Source organism: Aquarana catesbeiana, linkage group LG09, assembly GCF_042186555.1.
Source record: "Aquarana catesbeiana isolate 2022-GZ linkage group LG09, ASM4218655v1, whole genome shotgun sequence".
Taxonomy (NCBI): Eukaryota; Metazoa; Chordata; class Amphibia; order Anura; family Ranidae; genus Aquarana; species Aquarana catesbeiana.
Genome location: NC_133332.1, coordinates 27,827,083 through 27,846,070, shown reverse-complemented (window position 1 = coordinate 27,846,070; position 18,988 = coordinate 27,827,083). Strand labels below are relative to the sequence as shown.

The 18,988-nt window shown below is 43.1% G+C and overlaps 2 protein-coding genes across 2 annotated transcripts; both read right to left on the bottom strand.

Annotated features, from left to right (window-relative positions):
• Nucleotides 1-57: 57 nt before the first annotated feature.
• Nucleotides 58-15,167, bottom strand: LOC141108866 (uncharacterized). Its single transcript, XM_073600837.1, has 3 exons — nucleotides 15,028-15,167; nucleotides 13,003-13,513; nucleotides 58-91 (listed from the first exon to the last, which is right to left on the bottom strand). The coding sequence occupies exons 1-3, from the start codon at nucleotides 15,089-15,091 to the stop codon at nucleotides 58-60; spliced, it is 609 nt and encodes a 202-aa protein (XP_073456938.1). The 5' UTR covers nucleotides 15,092-15,167.
• A 237-nt stretch (nucleotides 15,168-15,404) lies between these two features.
• LOC141108865 (oocyte zinc finger protein XlCOF7.2-like) lies at nucleotides 15,405-16,018 on the bottom strand. The gene is made up of 3 exons (XM_073600836.1): nucleotides 15,872-16,018; nucleotides 15,683-15,815; nucleotides 15,405-15,596 (listed from the first exon to the last, which is right to left on the bottom strand). The coding sequence occupies exons 2-3, from the start codon at nucleotides 15,785-15,787 to the stop codon at nucleotides 15,405-15,407; spliced, it is 297 nt and encodes a 98-aa protein (XP_073456937.1). The 5' UTR covers nucleotides 15,788-15,815; nucleotides 15,872-16,018.
• Nucleotides 16,019-18,988: the final 2,970 nt, after the last annotated feature.

Below are 18,988 nucleotides of genomic sequence, written 5' to 3'. Positions count from 1 at the left end.
TTACCTTTCATTGGCTGAGTACATTTTATGGTGGAAGCTTTCACAAACACTTTGAGATCAATTTTTGTTATGGGAATATTTCTGATTGTGACTGTAAAAACAAAAGTTAATACTACAATTGCAAGAACAGATTCACAGGACGCAATCACTGTGTTTAAAATGTCCGTTCATAACCAAATTTATTATTACATTATCGCCCTCCTCTTTATACTCTTCTTTATCAACAATATTATCATCCCTGAGGTTTCCACACTGAAATATTTAATAAAACATTAATTGTAACAAACATACTTGTGTATAAATCATAACTACCAGTAATTGTATACAGATTCCGCCGTCCCCTCCTCTCTTCTAGTCCCTCCGAGGTGATGTCAAATCTGGTACCTGCAAAGCGGTGGTCATTTTACCTCTCGTGGCACACTCCTGCCCACCGGCCCCTCCTTCCCTCTCGTCCAGCCTAGAAGCACCTGATGTGGACGGAAGGGAAGGAGGGGCCGGCGGGGAGGAGGGTGCCACGAGAGGTAAAATGACTTTGCAGGGACCAGATCTACCCGTCAGCTAGCTGTGATTGGCAACATGCCACCTCATCAGTGCCTACCAGCGCAGCCTTAGTGTCCACCAGCAGAGCGCTCCCGGCTCTGTCCCGCCCCCTCCCCTGGCCACAGACAGAAGACGGAGCAGCTCGAGCGGCCGCCGCAGCTGTACTCCATTCGGCCACTCGGGCTGCTCTGTCTGGAGCTGAGTGACAGTCCCAACCAGGAGAACGCTCGCGGGTGTTCGGGAGCCCGCAGTAAAATGCGGGAGACTTACGCGACCCGTGGGAGACTTGAGAAGTCTGTATGATTTTCAAGAAGATGGAGGTTTAATGCCGACATACCATTGAAACGTAAAACATTTGTTGTGTGGAGATCCATGTGTGCCTCAGTCTTGGTCCTGTTAGTTGGCATGAAGGTGGGCAAACAAGGACAATAAGATTGTGATTAGAGACATGGGTTGTATTCTTCTTCCAACATAAACAAGAACTTCCATCATCACCAAACATGAAAATTGGTAAATGTTAACCACTTGCCGACCTTCTCATGCAGATATACTGCGGCAGGTCGGCTCTCCTGCGTGAACTTACGTACCAGTGCGTCAGCCCGTAAAAGCAGGATGGCGGTGCGTGCGCGCGCCCAGCCGCGGACTCATTGTCTGCTGGCGTCCCGCGATCGTGGCGAGGAGAGGCAGAACGGGAACTGCCAATGTAAACAATCACCGTTCTACCTAGTGACATGGCAGGAATCTACTGTTCTAAGAAAGTTTGTATCATCACAGAGTGGCACTGTGGATACGGTGCATAGATAGTTATTGCCACGTCCCCATATTGGAAATCATTAGAGACTAGTTTGGAATGATGGACTTTATAGGCATAACACAAAAGGTTAAAAAAGAGTTTAAATATTTATTACAAAAAATGTGATTAAAAAACATGTACATAGACTTACATATATTCACAAATAATACCTAGGAGAAAATTCAATACACTATCTACATATTAAATATATGTTAAAACAAGATATTCAATCATTTAACTTGTTGAATCATAACAGGTTTTAAAGGAGAGTGTAAAAAATAGCTTGACTTGCTCTACATGTTATGCGTTCAGTAACGCTTCCTCAGGAGCTTTTGGCATATTATTTTCCACAGAGGGAAAAACAAAGAGAAAAGTAGTAAAATAAAGTAAATGGGCTGTGCTGTCCTCAACCTCAATGGACGTCCACAAAAGAAAGTCCCCGGATTGAATAATACGATCCAGCAAATCCAGAATCAGCCAAGTCCAGCAAGAAATTGGCAATAGATTTGTACCAGGGATAATGATATCATCCAATGCGGCCAAGTAAAAGCTGGATCAGTCTAGGGCATCCCAAAGCAGCATTAGTGGGGGTGTCCACATTCGGCGTCTGTGCTGCCACTAAGTGAGAAGTTCCTCAACCCTATACGTCTAAGGCATTTGCCAGGGAGTACACCAGCAACACCCCCATTAATGCTGCTTTATGGACTATAAAGTCCATCATTCCAAACTAGTCTCTAATGATTTCCAATATCGGGACGTGGCATTAACTATCTATGCACCGTATCCACAGTGCCACTCTGTGATGATACGAACTTTCTTAGAACAGTAGATCCCTGCTATGTCACTAGGTAGAACAGTGATTGTTTACATAGGCAGTTCCCGTTCTGCCTCTCCTCACCAGGATCGCGGGCCGCCAGCGGACATTGAGTCCGCAGGCCGGGCGCACGCACGCACCGCCATACTGCTTTTACGGGCTGACGTACTGGTACGTAAGTTCACGCAGGAGAGCCGACCTGCCGCAATATATCTGCATGAGAAGGTCGGCAAGTGGTTAACATTTACCAATTTTCATGTTTGGTGATGATGGAAGTTCTTGTTTATGTTGGAGGAAGAATACAATCCATGTCTCTAATCACAATCTTATTGTCCTTGTTTGCCCACTTCATGCCAACTAACAGGAGCAAGACTGAGGCACACATGGATCTCCACGCAACAAATGTTTTACGGTTCAATTGGAAGTCGGCATGAAACCTCCATCTTCTTGAAATTCATACAGACTTCTCAAGTCTCCTGCGGGTCTCTGGAGTCTCCTGCATTTGACTGCGGGCTCCCGAACACCCGCGAGCGCCGGGCGATCTCCCGGTTGGGACTGTCACTCAGCTCCAGACAGAGCAGCCTGAGTGGCAGAATGGAGTGCGGCTGCGGTGGCCGCTCGAGCTGCTCCGTCTTCTGTCTGTGGCCAGGGGAGGGGATGGGACAGAGCCGGGAGCTCTCTGCTGGTGGACACTGAGGCTGCGCTGGTAGGCACTGATGAGGTGGCATGTTGCCAATCACAGCTAGTTGACGGGTAGATCTGGTCCCTGCAATGCGACAGTCATTTTACCTCTCATGGCACCCTCCTCCCCGCCGGACCCTCCTTCCCTTCCGTCCACCTCAGGTGCTTCTAGGCTGGATGGGAGGGAAGGAGGGGCCGGCGGGGAGAAGCATGACACGAGAGGTAAAATGACCGCCGCTTTGCAGGGACTAGATCTGTCATCACCTCGGATGGACTAGAAGAGAGGAGGGGCCGACGGAATCTGTATACAATTACTGGTAGTTATGATTTATACACAAGTATGTTTGTTACAATTAATGTTTTATTAAATCTTTCAGAGTGGAAACCTTGGGGATGATAATATTGTTGATAAAGAAGAGTATAAAGAGGAGGATGAGGAGTATGGAGTTACATAGTTACATAGTAGGTGAGGTTGAAAAAAGACACAAGTCCATCAAGTCCAACCTATGTGTGTGATTATGTGTCAGTATTTCATTACATATCCCTGTATGTTGCGGTCATTCAGGTGATTATCTAATAGTTTCTTGAAGCTATCAATGCTCCCCGCTGAGACCACCGCCTGTGGAAGGGAATTCCACATCCTTTCCGCTCTTACAGTAAAGAACCCTCTACGTAGTTTAAGGTTAAACCTCTTTTCTTCTAATTGTAATGAGTGGCCTCGAGTCTTATTAAACTCTCTTCTGCGAAAAAGTTTTATCCCTATTGTGGGGTCACCAGTACAGTATTTGTAAATTGAAATCATATCCCCTCTCAAGCGTCTCTTCTCCAGAGAGAATAAGTTCAGAGCTCGCAACCTTTCCTCATAACTGAGATCCTCCAGACCCTTTATTAGCTTTGTTGCCCTTCTTTGTACTCGCTCCATTTCCAGTACATCCCTCCTGAGGACTGGTGCCCAGAACTGGACAGCATACTCCAGGTGCGGCCGGACCAGAGTCTTGTAGAGCGGGAGAATTATCGTTTTATCTCTGGAGTTGATCCCCTTTTAATGCATGCCAATATTCTGTTTGCTTTATTAGCAGCAGCTTGGCATTGCATGCCATTGCTGAGCCTATCATCTACTAGGACCCCCAGGTCCTTTTCCATCCTAGATTCCCCCAGAGGTTCTCCCCCCAGTGTATAGATTGCATTCATATTTTTGCCACCCAAATGCATTATTTTACATTTTTCTACATTGAACCTCATTTGCCATGTAGTCGCCCACCCCATTAATTTGTTCAGGTCTTTTTGCAAGATTTCCACATCCTGCGGAGAAGTTATTGCCTTGCTTAGCTTAGTATCGTCTGCAAATACAGAGATTGAACTGTTTATCCCATCCTCCAGATCGTTTATGAACAAATTAAATAGGATTGGTCCCAGCACAGAACCCTGGGGAACCCCACTACCCACCCCTGACCATTCTGAGTACTCCCCATTTATCACCACCCTCTGAACACGCCCTTGTAGGCAGTTTTCAATCCATGTACTCACCCTATGGTCCATGCCAACGCACCTTATTTTGTACAGTAAACGTTTATGGGGAACTGTGTCAAATGCTTTTGCAAAATCCAGATACACCACGTCTACGGGCCTTCCTTTATCTAGATGGCAACTCACCTCCTCATAGAAGGTTAATAGATTGCTTTGGCAAGAAGGATTCTTCATAAATCCATGCTGATTACTGCTAATGATATCATTCTTATTACTAAAATCTTGTATATAGTCCCTTATCATCCCCTCTAAGAGTTTACATACTATTGATGTTAGGCTAACTGGTCTGTAATTCCCAGGGATGTTTTTTGGGCACTTTTTAAATATTGGTGCTACATTGGCTTTTCTCCAATCAGCTGGAACCATTCCAGTCAATAGACTGTCTGTAAAAATTAGGAACAACGGTCTGGCAATCACTTGACTGAGTTCCCTAAGTACCCTCGGATGCAAGCCATCTGGTCCCGGTGATTTATTAATGTTAAGTTTCTCAAGTCTAATTTTAATTCCGTCCTCTGTTAACCATGTAGGTGCTTCCTGTGTTGTGTCATGAGGATAAACACTGCAGTTTTGGTTACTGAAGCCCCCTGATTCACTCGTGAATACTGAGGAGAAGAATAAATTCAATACCTTTGCCATCCCCCCATCCTTTGTAACCAGATGTCCTTCCTCATTCTTTATGGGGCCAATATGGTCTGTCCTCCCTTTTTTACTGTTTACATACTTAAAGAATTTCTTGGGATTTTTTTCGCTCTCCTCCGCTATGTGTCTTTCATGTTCTATCTTAGCCGTCCTAATTGTACCCTTACATTTCTTATTGCATTCTTTATAAAGTCTGAATGCTGAGGATGATCCCTCAACCTTGTATTTTTTGAAGGCCTTCTCCTTTGCTTTTATATGCATTTTTACATTGGAGTTAAGCCATCCAGGATTTTTGTTCGCTCTTTTAAATTTATTACCCAATGGGATACATTGGCTAATGCCCTTATTTAGTATGCTCTTAAAGCAAACCCATCTCTCCTCCGTATTCTTTGTTCCTAATATTTTATCCCAATGTATGCCTTTTAGCAAGGTTTGTAGTTTAGGGAAGTTGGCTCTTTTGAAATTCAGTGTCTTTGTGTTCCCTTCATGTTTCCTATTTGTGTGATTTATACTGAAACTAATTGACCTGTGATCGCTGTTACCTAAATTGCCCCGTATTTCCACATCTGTGATCAGGTCTGTATTGTTGGTAATGAGTAGATCCAGTAATGTTTTATTTCTAGTTGGTGCGTCTACCATCTGACCCATAAAATTGTCCTTCAAGACATTAAGGAACTGGCGAGCCTTAAATGAATGTGCAGTTCCCTCCGCCCAGTCTATGTCTGGATAATTCAAATCCCCCATTATGATAACACTTCCCATCCTTGCTGCTAATCCAATTTGTGATAGGAGATCCGTCTCCACTTCCTCCCTCAGGTTAGGGGGCCTATAGCATACTCCCAGTATTATTTTCCCCTTAGCTTCATCCCTTTGGAGCTCTACCCATAAGGATTCCACCTCCTCCCTAGCTCCCGCAGTGATGTCATCTCTCACATTCACTTGTACATTATTCTTGATATATAGGCATACCCCTCCCCCTTTTTTACCCTCTCTATCCTTGCGGTATAGAGTATACCCTTGAATGTTTGCCAGCCAATCATGAGAGCTGTTGAACCAGGTCTCTGAAATTCCCACAAAATCCAAATCCTCCTTGTACAACAGTATCTCTAGTTCACCCATCTTGTCCGCCATGCTCCTGGCATTGGTGAACATGCCACATAGTTTAGACCGGTCGCATATTGTCCTCGTATTGGGTGTTTCAAGATTGCATCTAGGACTTGCTACTATACTCACCTTGTGTTTTTGTGCTTTGGTTAACCTACCACTAATGCCCCCAATACTACACTCTGGAATATCTTCCGTGCTGGCTATCACTGTCTCTGGACCCTCCCCCCCATCGCCTAGTTTAAAAACCCCTCTAACTTTTTGGCCATCTTCATTCCCAGCAGATCTGCACCCTCCTCATTTAGGTGCAGTCTGTCCCTTCTATAGTACCGGTTACCGACTGAGAAGTCGGCCCAGTCATCCAGGAACCCAAACCCCTCCTTACTACACCAGCTCTTCAGCCACTTGTTTACTTCCCTAATCTCCCTCTGCCTTTCTGGTGTGGCTTGATGTACCGGTAGTATTCCTGAGAACACTACCTTGGAGGTCCTTTTCCTCAATTTAGCTCCTAAGTCCCTAAACAGAAACAGCAAACAGACAGCAAACAGACAGCAAACAGCAAACAGACAGCAAACAGCATACAGACAGCAAACAAACAGCAAACAGACAGCAAACAAACAGCAAGACTTGTATACTCTAACTCTAGTATTTAACTCCCACTTCCAGCTCCACTTACACCAAGCTCCACAGCTTCAGACTGAGCACGCATTTCAGTTTTTCTTTTTTATTAAATCTGCAAAAATGTCAACAATTCTGTGTTTTTCTGTCAATATGGGGTGCTGTGTGTACATTAATGAGGAAAAAAAAATAAACTTAAATGATTTTAGCAAATGGCTGCAATATAACAAAGAGTGAAAAATTTAAAGGGGTCTGAATACTTTCCGCACCCACTGTATATGAACTTTAAAGATATTTATAAAATTATCAAATATTTATTATAAGGAAATTTATTTTAGAATAAGTTTGTTGTATCTATCATGTTTGTACAATGTACAGAGTCCAGGGAGGTTCTATGCTTTTTGATTATGGATATTGGTGAGTATACACAATAAATGTTTATTTTCATGTGGTCATGTTTTTTTTTAATAATAAATGTAATTTTATTTTCATTATACAGTATCTTACAAAGGTGAGTACCCCCCTCACGTTTTTGTAAATATTTTCTTTTATCTTTTCATGTGATAACACTGAAGAAATTACACTTTGCTACAATGTAAAGTAGTGAGTGTACAGCTTGTATAACAGTGTAAATTTGCTGTCCCCTCAAAATAACAACACACATCCATTAATGTCTAAACCGCTGGCAACAAAAGTGAGTACACCCCTAAGTGAAAATGTCCAAATTGGGCCCAAAGTGTCAATATTGTGGTCACCATTATTTTCCAGCACTGCCTTAACCCTCTTGGGCATGGAGTTCACCAGAACTTCACAGGTTTCCACTGGAGTCCATTTCCACTCCTCCATGATGACATCACGGAGCTGGTGGATGTTAGAGACCTTGCGCTCCTCCACCTTCCGTTTGAGGATGTCCCACAGATGCTCAATAGGGTTTAGGTTTGGAGACATGCTTGGCCAGTTCATTACCTTTACTCTCAGTTTCTTTAGCAAGGCAGTAGTCATCTGAAAGAAAGGAACTCCCAAGAAGTGATGCGAAAGAATTGCCAACATCCCTCAATATATAGAAAGAATAAACCTCAATAGTGGGATTTTAAGTGAAGCGCCCTACTCCCGTGGGAGCGGCGAATAGTTTGTTCTTCCCTGAAGCTTGTTCCATTACCCCCTTTTTCCCAACCAGATACGACACGCAGACAGTCATTAAACAGTTAAATTATGTACATCTTTATTCCGGTTTCCATGTGAAATGCTGCACTGCACCGGGAAGTCACTCTGAATAACTTCCAGTGTTTTAAATGATGAAGAATACAACATTGAAACCAGATCATAAAAGAAGCCTTTGTTAATAAAACTTCCATCTTGCATCATTCTCTTTATGTAATGCATCTTTCCTTCTTCTTGTTAGCCACCACTTCCTGAGTCTACAGTACTTCTGGTTTTAACTCCATGAACGATACTCTGAATAAAGTCCAGAAGATGACTTTTGGATTCCTCCAGGGTATTAGTTCTCTATGAATCCCACTGCACAAATGAACATCATCCATGAGTGAGAGTCCTCATGGATGATGTTCATTTGTCCAGTGGGATTCATTTGCCACTACTGTTAAATATGATCATTCAATATATTATCCATGTAAATGCCTTTTTTTTGTGTTGTTTTTTTTGCTATCTGTTTTTAAACTTTGTACATTAATAAATTCATTTTATTTATTTTTCTATAAAGATTTTTTCTATTTTCTCTCTAATTGCCCTTAAAATCCCACTATTGAGGTTTATTCTTTCTAGGCAGTGGTCGTCCTGGAGGTGTGTTTGGGGTCGTTATCATTTTGGAATACTGCCCTGCGGCCCAGTCTCTGAAGGGAGGGGATCATGCTCTGCTTCAGTATGTCACAGTACATGTTGGCATTCATGGTTCCCTCAATGAACTGTAGCTCCCCAGTGCTGGCAGCACTCATGCAGCCCCAGACCATGACACTCCCACCACCATGCTTGGCTGTAGGCAAGACACACTTGTCTTTGTACTCCTCACCTGGTTTCCTCCACACACACTTTACACCATCTGAACCAAATAAGTTTATCTTGGTCTCATCAGACCACAGGACATGGTTCCAGTAATCCATGTCCTTAGTCTGCTTGTCTTCAGCAAACTGTTTGCAGGCTTTCTTGTGCATCATCTTTAGAGGAGGCTTTCTTCTGGGACGACAGCCATGCAGACCAATTTTATGCAGTGTGCGGCGTATGGTCTGAGCACTGACAGGCTGACCCCCATCCCCTTCAACCTCTGCAGCAATGCTGGCAGCACTCATACGTCTATTTCCTAAAGACAACCTCCAGATATGTTGCTGAGCACGTGCACTCAACTTCTTTGGTCGACCATGGTGAGGCCTGTTCTGAGTGGAACCTGTCCTGTTAAATCGCTGTATGGTCTTGGCCAACATGCTGCAGCTCTGTTTCAGGGTCCTGGCAATCTTCTTATAGCCTAGGCCATCTTTATGTAGTGCAACAATTCTTTTTTTCAGATCCTCAGAGAGTTCATTGCCATGAGGTGACATGTTGATTTTCCAGTGACCAGTATGAGAGAGTGAGAGCGATAACACCAAATTTAACACACCTGCTCCACATTCACACCTGAGACATTGTAACACTAATGAGTCACATGACACCGGGGAGGGAAAATGGCTAATTTGGCCCAATTTCGACATTTTCACTTAGGGATGTACTCACTTTTGTTGCCAGCGGTTTAGACATTAATGGCTGTGTGTTGAGTTATTTTGAGGGGACAGCAAATTTACACTGTTATACAAGCTGTACACTCACTACTTTACATTGTAGCAAAGTGTCATTTCTTCAGTGTTGTCACATGAAAAGATATAATAAAATATTTACAAAAATGTGAGGGGTGAACTCACTTTTGTGAGATACTGTATGTGATTTTGTCATTAGGTTGTATGATTTTCAAATGCATTTTTTGATACCTTAAAAGCCCCATCTATTTCTATTTTTTGTTGTATAATTATATTAGGGGTGTGGTGTCCTTTGGTGATTCAAAACATTTTGTATTATAGTTGTATACTATGCAGGATTGTTTATACTGAATGAAGAAATGTTTTACAATAATAAAGTTGAATACATTTATTTGTGTTTTTCATTATGATAATAAACAAAATGTATTTTTTTCTTCTATCTATTTGATTTGTTTTTTTGTTTTTTTTTCATATTCATAAACACCCTGCGTTAAGGTGCCTCGTGTTTGACCTTATGAACAGATGATATCATAACAGGATCTACATGTCCCCACTATTTCCACAACCCTAATACTCAAGTGAAGCAGCATAGAGAAAAAACTAGACTGCCCGTGTGATAATGTATGAAAATAAACACAAATCTCCTGTACCCATTAATTAATAGAACACCTGGCTTAGAGCTTGAACTTGGCAGATAAAAAAATAGTTATAAAACCCCTGCTTGTCTAATAGATGGGGAGGGAAAATTATTTAAAAATTAAAGCAGGAGACCATGATAAAGGGAAACAGAAAAAAGAGCTTAGACTCATTGATAACATATACAATTATATTCAGTTGCAATTTTAAAAAGATACAGATATATAATTTACATTTTAAATCATGCATAAAAATCCTTCAAAAAATAAAAATTTTGTAAATTACTGGAAACCATGGCTTTGTATTTTGGAGTGGAAGAACTATAATGTTATTTACTTCCTCATCAGGCTATGCCTCTGTGTGATTACCCACTGTACCAACAGATGGTCCACCAGCCCTGATGAACCTATTATTCTGAGAAAAGAGAGCTGAACAGGACGCCGTTTCTCTGCACCGATGCAGCAGGAGTTACCAGCAATCGGCTGAATGTAACATGGAGAAGAATAGTGTCAAATAAATAAACAAAAGGAGGGAAATGACATGGACTTTCACTGTATTGTTCATTTAAGCATCCATCTTGTTCTGCAATGTTGAAATGTGTTCTGTAACCTTCACCTAACACACAAACACAACTTCTGCTAGAAGCTCTCTCTCTCCCTACCCTCTCAAGATTTTACTTTTGCAATTGTTGTATTTGCTAGCTTTTAATAACATATTTTTATTAGTTATTTTTTTTTTTCAAATAGTTTTTATTTAATATTTTCAACTTACATAGGTGAACATCATATGACATACACTTGAACTGTAGACAAAAACGTATATGAGTACAGCTAACAGAATTGTGCATCTATATAGTGTTCACATAGTTTCAGATGGAATATACAGTGTAGGGGGAGCCTCTCCTCTCTACCAGTCACCCCTTTGGGAACTTACTGTGACTGGAGGAGGGGCATATCCCCCACAAGATTGTCTTTCTATTATAACAGTGTAACATAGGTTCAACAAAGCAATTCTATTAGCCAAAATTCACCAGTAGCTAACTGCTCCGAACTAAGAGAAAAAGTGGTAGGTAAATATGGATCAACATAGAGATTATAGAGAAGAGGGGTTACTCAATATCTGGTAAGGATGAGAGTATGGATATTTAACCAAACTCAGTCACATTTAGTTTTCTGGGTTTTGTACTAGTTTATCCATGGCTGCCAGTCAGGTAAAAATGTGGTGTACTTTCCTTCTATGTGTGCCAGCATACTCTCATAGGTGAAGTGCATGGATAGTGTACGTATCGCTTCTATTACCTTAGGGGGTTCTGGGGAACTCCAGAGCCTGAGAATCATTTCCTGTGCAGCGGTGGAATTTTTTCAATTCCCACGTTCAAGAGCACTATCTTAGTTATTTTTTAATGACATCTCACACCACCCCTTTCTTATCTATGTATAAAATAACATGTAATAATAAATTTGGTTATGAACGGACGTTTTAAACACAGTGATTGTGTCCTGTGAATCTGTTCTTGCAATTGCAGTATTAACTTTTGTTTTTAGAGTCACAATCAGAAATATTCCCATAACAAAAATAGACCTCAAAGTGTTTGTGAAAGCTTCCACCGCAAAATGGACTCAGCCAATGAAAGGTAATGACTCCATTTTTATTTTTCTCCTGCTATCAATGGCCAACACTGTACAACACTTCATCCATGTCTTTGGTGATCTCTGATCTCCTTATGAACTGTTTCTTACATGATGAAGATCAGCCATGGAGTATATCTGAGGTGTATATCAGGCTGTGCTTCTTCCCCACATGAGAGCTGTGATGTCCAGCAACATTCATATAGAAGACATTTCTCACACTCAAGGCACTAATAGACCTCAAGGGTTGTGTGGGATCTCTGATGTACAGGAAGACAGGACTTCAGTGAGGAACAATTCCCTCACTCAGGACAGGAAAGTAGCTTCTCCCCCCCGTGTGAGATCTCTTATGTCTGGAAAGACTGGACTTTACTGAAAAACATTTCCCGCACTCAGGACAGGAAAATGGCTTCTCCCCTGTGTGAGATCTCTGATGTGTGTAAAGATGAGACTTATCTGAAAAAAAAATTCCCACACTCAGGACAGGAATACGACTTCTCCCCCATGTGAGATCTCTGATGTATGTTAAGACTGGACTTCACTGAAAAACATTTCCCGCACTCAGGATAGGAATACAGCCTCTCCCCTGTGTGCAATCTCTGATGTGTGAAAAGATTGGACTTCTGTAAAAAGCATTTCCTGCACTCAGGACAGGAATACGGCTTCTGCCTTGTGTGTGATCTTTGATGTCTGTTAAGATGGGACTTCTGTGAAAAACATTTCCCACACTCAGGACAGGAATATGGCTTCTGCCCCGTGTGAGATCTCTGATGTGTGAAAAGACTGGACTTGTCTGAAAATCACTTTGCATACTCAGGACAGGAATACGGCTTCTCCCCTGTGTGAGATCTCTGATGTGTGTAAATATGGGACTTCTGTGAAAAACATTTCCCGCACTCAGGACAGGAATACGGCTTCTCCCCTGTGTGAGATCTCTGATGTGTGTAAATATGGGACTTCTGTGAAAAACATTTCCCGCACTCAGGACTTGAATATGGCTTCTCTCCCGTGTGAGATCTCTGATGTGTGTAAATATGGGACTTCTGTGAAAAACATTTCCCGCACTCAGGACAGGAATATGGCTTCTCTCCCGTGTGGGATCTCTGATGTGCGTAAATATGGAACTTCTGTGAAAAACATTTCCCGCACTCAGGACAGGAATACAGCTTCTGCCCCGTGTGAGTTCTCTAATGTCTGTAAGAACTGGATTTCACTGAAAAACATTTCCTGCACTCAGAGATCTCCCCTGTCTGAGATCTCTGATGTGTGTAAAGCTTGGACTTGTCTGAAAAACACTTTCCGCACTCAGGACAGGAATACGGCTTCTCCCCCGTGTGCAATCTCTGGTGTGTTTGAAAACTGACCTTATGTGAAAAACATTTCCCACACTCAGGACAGGAATAGGGCTTCTCACCTGTGTGGCATCTCTGATGTACAAGAAGATGGGACCTAAAACGGAAACACTTCCCACAGTCAGGACAGGAATATGGCTTTTCACCTGTGTGAGTTCTTTTATGCTCATTAAGTTTGGATTTAAAACAAAAACACTTCCCGCACTCAGTACAGGAAAACCTCTTATCTGTTGGAAGGACGGCACCGACCCTCACAGTCTGAGGTTCCTCAGGATAAGAGGAAGACGATGGTCCATCTACACTGTGTGGTGCCGGATGGACATTTGAGGTAGTCGGGTTTTCTCCTGGACTATACTGTGTGATGTCCTCATCTTCTACTTCACAGTCTGGAGACAAAGTGAGACAATCCTCTGAGGTTTTCCTCATCTCCCATCCATCTACTAAAATAGAAATAAAAAGATTATTACTAGACATGAGCAGATTGGTTCCCCTAAACCAGGACTCCGCCCACATCAGACAGTTTTGTCTCTGAGGATCTTGCAATTCCCCCCTCAAGGTAACTAGAAAATGGGTCCTCTGATCTCCTACCAGTTCATTTCTTTATTCATGGACCTTAGAGAGTGAGGAAACAATGAGAACTGTGTAACAGTGATGAGGGAGAAAGGAGTAACGAGAAAGGAGTAACAGTGATGAGGGGATTATAGGACGAATGTCCCCACCCCCTCTATCACTCATTGCCATCTTCCTAACACAAGAAGTCCTGCACTTCCTTATTTAGTCCATGATTTTGTCATGAATAACAGCGGGGCTGAGCCCCACCAGAGGTCAGAGAGTGAGGATGGGGGAGAAAAACCAAGATGAGGACTGGACTGATCCTGAAGACCACCATCATTGGGTTATTGGCTCCTCCTTCATTATCACTTTCTATTTAAAGTGGATGTCCACCCTAAAAAAAAAAAATTGCATAAAAAAAATTCCTAAAAAATTGGAGGAAAAAAAAAAATGTAACTCATCTGAAATGGCTGTTGTTAGTCTTCCTAATCTGCCTCTTCCTACGCCACGGTGATGTTCAGTCTTCTCCTCCCCGCATTGTCTTCTGGGGAATGGGGCGCGGTGTGTTATGGGAACTGTGTGTGTCCCACAACACATCGCGTCCCATTTACAAAGCGCTGCACGACTCGCGCATGTGCAGTAGGAAAAGGGCAGTGAAGCCGCATGGCTCCACTGCCTGTTTCCCTTAGTTCGAATGGCGGTGCCGGAACCTGAGAGCCGAGGGACGGGTCGGCCAGGACAGGTAAGTGTGCTTATTAAAAGTCAGCAGCTACAGTGTTTGTAGCTGCTATCTTTTACATTTTTTTTCCTGGCCGGAACCCCCCTTTAAGGTTCCAAAGTTTGAGAATGTTATCACATTATTATCAACATGTAAAAGTCTGTGCTCCAATCAAATCATCAGACATAAAATGACCAGCTGGTAGGAAATGGGTGCAAAAGTAAGGCCTATGTAATGTACAACATATTATATAGGGTACAAATGTTAAGACTACACAGTATCAGAATTATGTAATGCTGTGGTCATCAACCCTGTCCTCAGGGCCCACTAACAGGCCAGGTTTGCAAGATAACTGAAATAAATCACAGGTGATATCATTTGCTGCTCAGTGATTGCAGCTTTCTAGTATGCATCTTCCCAAAGTAATACATAAAACCTGGCCTGTTAGTGGGCCCTGAGGACAGGGTTGATGAGCACTGATGTAGTGTACAACATAGAGTATATAGTGCAGGAGTCAGGAGTAGGTAATGTACAATATAAATTATATAGTGTAATGGTCAGGAATCATATTATTGGTATTCAGCAATCAGTGGCAACAGGCTGATATCACCCAGACCTTGCCCTACTGTGGACCAATCAGTGAGCAGTAGGGGTGGAGGAATGTATTTAGTGTTAATGACCCACCTGTGCTGATCTCTGTAGGAGTGTCCTCCTCTATAAATGTCCCCGTTATCCCATCCTCCTCCATAGACTGCTGATCACCCCTCACACACGTCTCTTCTTCTTCTGCTTTACCCTCAACTTCAGAATCTCTCAGGTTTCCACTCTGAATATATAATAAAAATGATATAAATTGTTACAATGCAGATAATGTACAGATCCTAATGATACTATCAGTGATTGTTCCTCATCTACCTGATGATGGTGAGGGATGGTGTGACCTTCCTGTGTGGAATCCTGGGAATACAGAAGACGGGGACATCTCTCTGGTGGGTTCTCATTACTGGATCCATCTGTAGGAAACACACACACTGACTGAATACATTGTTTCTATGTGTTTATCAGATGATGGGGGATCTAGGTCGACCCTCCGTACTGCTCTCTCCTTTACAATAAAGTCTCCTCTTACCCGATGATGTGAGGGGCGGCTTATTGTCTATCATGACGTTCTTGTAGAGATCCTTGTGTCCTTCTAAATACTCCCACTCCTCCATGGAGAAATAGACAGTGACATCCTGACACCTTATAGAAACCTGACACACACAATGATACAGTCACCATCCAGACACATCCCTTGTCTGTTACTGGATAATGTCCCAGAATTCCCAGCACCTCTCACCTCTCCTGTCAGCAGCTCCACCATCTTCTTGGTGACTTCTAGAATCTTCTGCATGCTGTGTCTCTCAGGTTTTAGGGAGTCACATGGAGGCGTTGTAATGGTCATATGATTACCTGACTTCACAAGAGGAAATCTCTGGATTGGAGAACCAATAGGAAAATCATGTTAAAATCCCAGAATCCTTCTTACCTCTCTCCGGTCAGGTCTGTGTTTTATTAATAGAGATAAGAGTGATGTCATGTGACCTCCCAGAATCCTCCTCACCTCTCCGGTCAGCAGGCAGATGATCTCCAGGGTGAAGTTTAGTATCTTCTCAGTCATGTGACTCTGGTTCTCCTCCATTCTTTTTGGCACCATCATTTGATCTATACAGGTCTCCTTTTAGACAGATAATTTTGGTAAATGAAATTAAGAATTATTTGGATGTTATTGGTCACACAATAGGATGTGGATTTGAGGGGGATAATAGGAGGGTTGCTGTATATTGAAGAACTACTGCCCCCATGGGAACATATTTAATATGGACTGTTTAGTGTTTGCTACATTTTTGAGGTCCTGGGACCCTCTTGGCCTGCCGGACCAAAAATTCTCTTTTGTCTGTTGAGTTTTTTTGGTTTCTGAACTGAATTCGGTGAGTTTTAGATCTGCAGACAAGGAATGATAAATACAATATTTCTTTGATTTGTTTGCTCTGAGGCAGTGCTATGAGGTCAATGTAGGGTCATCAGGACTTTTGGCTAGAGTTGCCGACTAATCAGCATACCTCTGGCTGCAAGGCTCCAATCTCTGGCAGCCTGCTGACTGACAGGAGTGATGTCACTGTCACTCTCTGCAGTAAGAGAGGGGATTGGATTGGATAACAGGAGGATGCTACTGGTGGAGTAGAGAGCTGTGGGGGAGCTGTTCTGTTCTCTCCAATAGCAATCCAGTGTGGGTAGGAAAAGGACAGCAGTGGGGAGGGGTTGTTCTCTTGGTCTTGGTCTATTTTGTGTCCTGCAATATATTTCTTGACCAGTGAGACGGTGAGGTTAAGGTTTCCATCATTGCTGGCAGGAGTTCTCTAAGGAGGTCATAAAAGTAAGTGCTAGTGAGCTGGGAGGACCATCAGAGACCAAGAGCTCCTATGAGCCCTAAATCCCCCTCTTACCTCAGAGACTTACAACCTGGCTACCACTGATTACCCCCTCAGAGACCACCACAGCCCTTCAGGCCCACTAACCTCTTAGAGTTGTTCAGCGCTATCACTTCCTGAGAAGACCCCAAAGTCCTTCATCTACAATTCCTCTTCAGGGGTCCCAGAGACTTTAGTCCCACTACCTCCTCAAAGACCCCTCAGCCCCTCTACTTTCCTCAGAGCCCTCAGTATTTTCCTCCCTCTGACACCAATGATGGAACATATTCTCCATGGCAGGCTGGGGAATGTTTTCTTCCTCCTGACCAGCAATGTAAGGGGCTCTATGCTCCATAATCCTGACCCCTGCACTCCATCATTGTGTTGGCTGCATATTGTAATGATTGCCAATTTGCTGCCTGTGTAGTTTAATAATTGCCCTTTGTAGGCCATGTATGGTCAGGATGGTCATTGTCTTGTCTATTTATTGTCAGTGATGTTTGTTTAGAGGACCATATTACTAGAATTTATCTCCAAAATAAAGAGAATGTTCCAACCCCGTAAATTGTGAAATGTTCTGACCCTGAAGGGGTTAATCTACATTTACACATTATATATGTGTGTATCATCATCTGCTGGAGATTAAAGACGTCACAGTGACTATGGAGGAAGAGGACGGACATGACGGGGGGCTTACTGGGTGTAACTAGAAAATAAGATCTTATTACCTCCTCTGCTGCCACTTCCAGCAATGTCTCCTCTCTACTGCCTCACAATTCACCTTTCACCCAGAACTTCCTCTCTGTGACTGACATCACTTCCTGTCTGTGGCTGACATCACTTCCTGTCTGTATTCCATAGAGACTTTCTGTGTGGGTTGCGACTAGTTCCCATCCTCCAGATTCACCTAGTCAATTCTGAGGATGGGAACTAGCTTGCTCAATGTGAACTGGCTAGTTCCCATCCCACAGAAAAACCTTTTTGCCCCCTAGTGGTCAGGTCATGTATAAGGATGGGAACTAGACAGTTCACTATGAAGGAGCTAGTTCCCATCCCACTAAATGACCTTTCTTCATTATTACCATACAGGCAGGGGTCGTTGCTAGGTGGCAAAAGACCAGGGGCTTCAGCCTGAATTCCTCGGCTGGCACCGGGGGGGGATCCATCAATGATGACCACTAAACTCAGCTACCTGACACACTGACCGTAACACTGACCTACCTGACCTCACCTACCTGACATACATGCACTCACCTCACCTACCTGACATACATACACTCACCTACTTGACATACACTGACCTCACCTACCTGACATACATACACTCACCTACCTGACATACATACACTCACCTACCTGACATACATATACTCACCTCACCTATCTGACATACATACACTCACCTCACCTACCTGACATACATACACTCACCTACCTGACATACATACACTCACCTCACCTACCTGACATACATACACTCACCTACCTGACATACATACACTGACCTACCTGACATACATACACTTACCTACCTGACATACATACGCTGACCTCATTTACCTGATAAACATACACTGACCTCACCTACCTGACATAGATACACTGACCTACCTGACATACATACACTGATCTCACCTAGCTGACATACATACACTGACCTACCTGACATACATACACAGACCTCACCTACCTGACATACATACACTGACCTCACCTACCTGACATACATGCACTGACCCACCTGACATACATGCACTGACCTCACCTACCTGACATACATACACTGACCTCACCTACCTGACATACATACACTGACTTCAACTACCTGACATACATACACTGACCTCACCTACCTGACATACATAGTAACCTCCCTGACATACATACACTGACTGTCACCTACCTGACCAGGAGACAGACTTAATGTGCCCTGCAGTTGAGTTCAGCTCAGCCTCAGCCGTAGTGTGCGGTGCGCCCATCATGTGACATAGCAGGCAGGCAGCCAGAGAAGGAGAGGAGAGCCGCCCGCCCGAGTGGGGATCTCAAAGTGATGTGGCGCGGTCGGAATTGTAATTCCCGCCTTCTGGAGCCTGGAGACACCCCCAGGTACGAAATTTAAAGGAATATTACACTTTTATTGTTTCACTTTAAGCATTATTAAAATCACTGCTCCCGATAAAACGGCCGTTTTTAAA